Source organism: Schistosoma mansoni, chromosome W, assembly GCF_000237925.1.
Source record: "Schistosoma mansoni strain Puerto Rico chromosome W, complete genome".
In the NCBI taxonomy this organism is placed as follows: domain Eukaryota; kingdom Metazoa; phylum Platyhelminthes; class Trematoda; order Strigeidida; family Schistosomatidae; genus Schistosoma; species Schistosoma mansoni.
Window position 1 is genome coordinate 21288901 of NC_031502.1, and position 4692 is coordinate 21293592.

A 4692-nucleotide genomic window follows, 5' to 3' on the forward strand; every position below is an offset into this window, starting at 1 on the left:
AGAAGGAAACATTGAATAATTATGTCGTTCATGCATGAGTTTCATTATAAACCTATATTGACGAATCAGTTTGAAATGGAACCGAAACTTATTCACAACTCCAAGCATCAGTGGCAATATTTAGTCGATGAGTCATAATTCGGTGGTTCATACTTCTTATTATAGCCAACCATGTGTACAAATTGGCAGTTATTCAACGTCACCAACAAATAACTTTTTATAAAAATTATAGTGAACAGTCTTATTAATGGTAATAGCATTGACCAATCACTGGGTAGTGGTTAGTGCTATATTTTTCTAGTCCTTTAGTGATGATCGGGTTCCAGCAATTAGGTTCTAATGTGGTCATCAGCCTAAGTGATTTAACATCGTATACACTGTTTTTATATTAGATGATTGAAAACAGTCTTCATGAAATCCTGGAACTAGGTTTTGTGCCACTTGGTTCTCATCAGATAGACGTAATTGTGCTACTTACCCGATAAACATGAAATCGGTCATTACACTGTGGTTAATCAACTGTAAATATTTCAATCTCACATGTGGTCAGTCTCGGCCAGAATAGTTCCATAATAATCTCTCAAACCGTGTAACCAGTTAATGATATAATGAATCTCTTTCTAAAGTTCTATCTGTATCTTTCGATGTGAATATAAATATATTTAAATAAAGTGAAAATGTTAAAAAAAAGCTACAGTTTAGGTTGAATTTTGAATGACTAACTTATCCGTTCCAAGTAAATATTATTCGGCTAGGAGTCTGAGGTTATTTTGGTACATAATATTGAAGTTATATTTATTAGGGAGTTTTTTATGGGGATTTTTAGTAATTTTTTATATATAGTTGAAATCATGAGTCAGTTCGAATCTCGTGAGGCGGGATCGTGGATATGCACTGTTGAGGAGTCCCACAATAGGACGAAACGGCCGTCCAGTGCTTCCAAGTTTTCCATGGTGGCCTAGCTTCAATTGACTAATGATCTCAACTATATAACAATAAAAAGAGTTGGAAATCTTAGGTATGCACCATGTATACCTACAGCCTGATAACTATATCAATATATGCCACAGGTTACTGACTATTCACTTGTTGTTTTCATAATTTCACTTAAAAAGCCTACCCTTACTTATCGGGTTAGGGTTAGGTAGAATCACTCATTCCTTAAGACTAACCCTGTTAACAATAAATAAAATAACAAACCTACTTTTCCTATCAAAATATATATATACAAACATACACTGTGCTGACAAATTCATGGGAAATCTAGTTACTCATAAACAATGTGCAACGTGATACATATGTACAGTGTTTTGAGTTCTTGAGTTTTATACATATACAAAGGGAAACAAATAAAAGGACGGGAAGCAAAAAAGCCTAAATCCCAGCAGTGATAGTAGTAGAAAATTAAACCAGTAGTACTACTCCTGATACTATTATTATCTTTACTACTTTGGTATTTATCGTGATAATTTTATATTGCTGTGTTCAAAGGGGTGTGACAACTTGAGTCGACGCACATATGTCAGATTCCATATCGCTTAAGATCGATAGTTGTTGATAGATCTGACCAATAAGTATGTACCTAATAACTTGGCTTAAATCAAAAGTTAATGAGTTCACGATTTGAAACCATTTTTGGTTTGACTGCTCTTATCTTTTCTTGAACTGACGCTTTCGATAACGACCATTATAGGTCAAAGTAGGCAATGGTTGAATATTTATAACACATACTTCCGCTGATAAGGATTCAGAGACTGATCAACTAATTTATAATTTTCACTAACTTTCTTAATTTCACTAATTTATATTTGCTTGAATCATTCGATGCCTAGCCTTTCTCTAAACCACTCATACTATTACTATTCTGCGACGACCTGAAAATTTCATCTCTGTGCTAATAAGACATAGCAACTTGAGGTGATGTTCACATATTATTCTAGATTGACCTGAGATAAAATTTCAATTCGTACACGACTAAATTTTTAGTCAATTTTTTCCTTAAGAGTATTCTTGATCTGAAATCAGAGATAAGGCTTTGTTGTGATTTCTGTGAAAAAATATGCGTACTCGTACTGGAGCATTATCAGAGTTTAAGTGTATGTTTCATAGGTTGTGATGGTTTATCTAATGATTCTTCTAAGTAACTAATGGTAGTATGGACTGCCTCCAAGTGCTCTGGTACGGCCGAGGGTGGGGAGAGTCAGCTCTCCCTGTCGAAATGCTTTCACATGGCCACGTGAATACAACCACTGCCAGGGAAGTTCTACTCACTGCCTTTTCGCGGCATTACTGTTGTTTACGATATAGGGAGGACAAAAAGAAAATGTCCGGTTGGGTAGTACTGTCTTTAGGCGTTTCTTGAGTTTTTATTTAGCCAGTTACAAACTATTGTCAACTTAGCAGCTTACATAATGCATATCTTAAGTTCTATGTATAACGCAAATTACCTAGCGCTACTCTATTATGTTAATGTGTCATGTAATGCAACATTGTAACGTGAAAATTAACATGCATTGATGCGAAATATGGTAACACAGACCGACAAACACTTGTATCAGGTGAGGGTAAATAGTTTGTTTTTGTCTAAACACATAAACATTGGTACAAGGAGGCACCAAATACATACGCGCCACATCAATCCTTCTGTTTGTGTGGGGGCCGGAATACCGCCCGGGTGCCCAAACCGAAGCAGGTGGTTTCCTTAGAGGGTCACACACCGAGCCTTCGACCTAAAGGTCTAATCCGCAAATCAGTGGAGCGACGTCAGGATATGCAGTCCCATGATAGCCGGTGATCAACAGTGGGTTTACACGCCATTTGTTCCCTACAGATACTGGAGCCTATATGCACCACTGGTTTGAAATCTGATTTCCCAACTCCCCTAGGTGGACCCTCCGAGTCCACCAACCCGGCTGAAGCGCCAGACATTTGCTTTTTGTCCTCCCAATATCGTAAACACCAGCAATGCCGCGAGAAGGCAGTGAGTAGAACTTCCCTGGCAGTGGTTATATGCACGTGGCCATGTGCAAGCATTTCGGGGGAGAGCTGACTCTCCCCACCCTCGGCCGTACCAGAGCATTTAAGGGCTGAAGAATATTGAATATAAAGTTGGTCGAAATCGCCTATATAGACGTAAATTAATCCAGTTAGAAGTATAGAAATCAGATCCTGGTACTTATTTATGTATGACTTGAAGATTTTCTATACACCCTGAAGAGACACTTTCAGATTTTTACCACAAACATAAAAAGTTCAATGCCAGTTACAGATATCTCTTTAAACGATGTATGGATTTAGAAAATACGCCGAACAAACGCTCTTGGAGCGCGATAGGTACACTACTGTAACAATGTATCTAAATAACCAAAATAAAGACGCACTGACAGTCTCGACTTTGGATATGGCAATGATCTTGCAAATGTCTCGTTTTCTCATTTATATCAACTTGACTTTATGACAGTTGGGTTGGCTAACAGATTTCACAATGACATTTATTTATTTGAACACATAAATATTGGTACAAGGGGGCACCAGATATATATGCGCCAGAATGATAATACACAGCTCTTTAGAACTTGAAATTATTTCTGGGTAAGGGTATTACTGACCCTTCCCCCGGTTAGCTTTTGAAAGTGTATGGAGATAAACGTACAGCGACTGACTTTAGATAAATCAGTTGAAAACTAGCTACACTGACGATATAAGGAACGACTTGTATATATTCCGAGGAAATATTAAAATACTACACCAGTTACTGTAACAAAGTCAAGAACCTTTAACAGAAAAGGTATGATTTGCTTCGTGCTCTAAAAATACTTATTTCGTGAATAAACCTTAGAATCTCATTTAGGAAAAAATTCACAGGTCTCAATATATATAACTACATTAATTCTAATACATGAACTGTTGGTTCTATGTTATGATATGAATTCCAAATAATTAGTGGCAGGCAACGTTAAATTTAAAGGCCTTGTATAAATGTTATTACCTGAAATAGGCGAACGATAATCCACGAGATGGGGCTGTCTTATTCGGAACAATGCGAGCGCAACAACATGAGGACACCACGACAACCCTTTGTTACCACAGTCGCAGCAAACCGATATTATTTTGCATCTGCATTTAATTCGTAAAAATAATTTTAAATCACCTGTCGAAAGTAATAGAAACTTTGAATTTATTTCCTTCCGTTTCGGAAATGCATGTTGCAGGCTGTTGCCGCACGGATCCGGTCAAGTGAAATCCTGTAGATTGTAAGATTTTGTAAGAAACATACCGATCTGAATAACATTTTCTACACAATTATTCAGGAAATATTCCAGCCCTTGATAATACGGGATCTTGTCGCGGGTTTTATCGGTCTTTGAGTGAAAGGATGCGTAGGTATAAATATCGCTATCTCTTTGAGGGAAAGAGTAGTAAATTATTTTCTCCTGTACAGGTTCTGGTATGTGAACCAACATGCGTTCCACATATTCAAACGGTAGATATTCAGCTACAACTCTAGCACTGAGGTCAAGTAGTGAGTTGATTGAGTTTCCCTTATGGTGGATCCGTGAGCATCCACCTTCCAACCTGCGAAGCTTAAAGGATAATGGGGAATCACAGGCTGATAATTTATGCTTCATGGCAACGAAGCATGTGCAGCAACAACAACAAAATGGCAAGACAACCGCCTACACCCTAACTTGA

The 4692-nt window shown here is 37.4% G+C and overlaps 1 protein-coding gene across 1 annotated transcript; it reads left to right on the plus strand.

Annotated features, from left to right (window-relative positions):
- Positions 1-4461: 4461 nt before the first annotated feature.
- Positions 4462-4692, plus strand: Smp_130700 (hypothetical protein; the record flags this gene model as incomplete). Its single annotated transcript, XM_018788948.1, has 1 exon — positions 4462-4692. One exon carries the CDS (start codon positions 4462-4464, stop codon positions 4690-4692), a length of 231 nt encoding a protein of 76 aa, XP_018654440.1.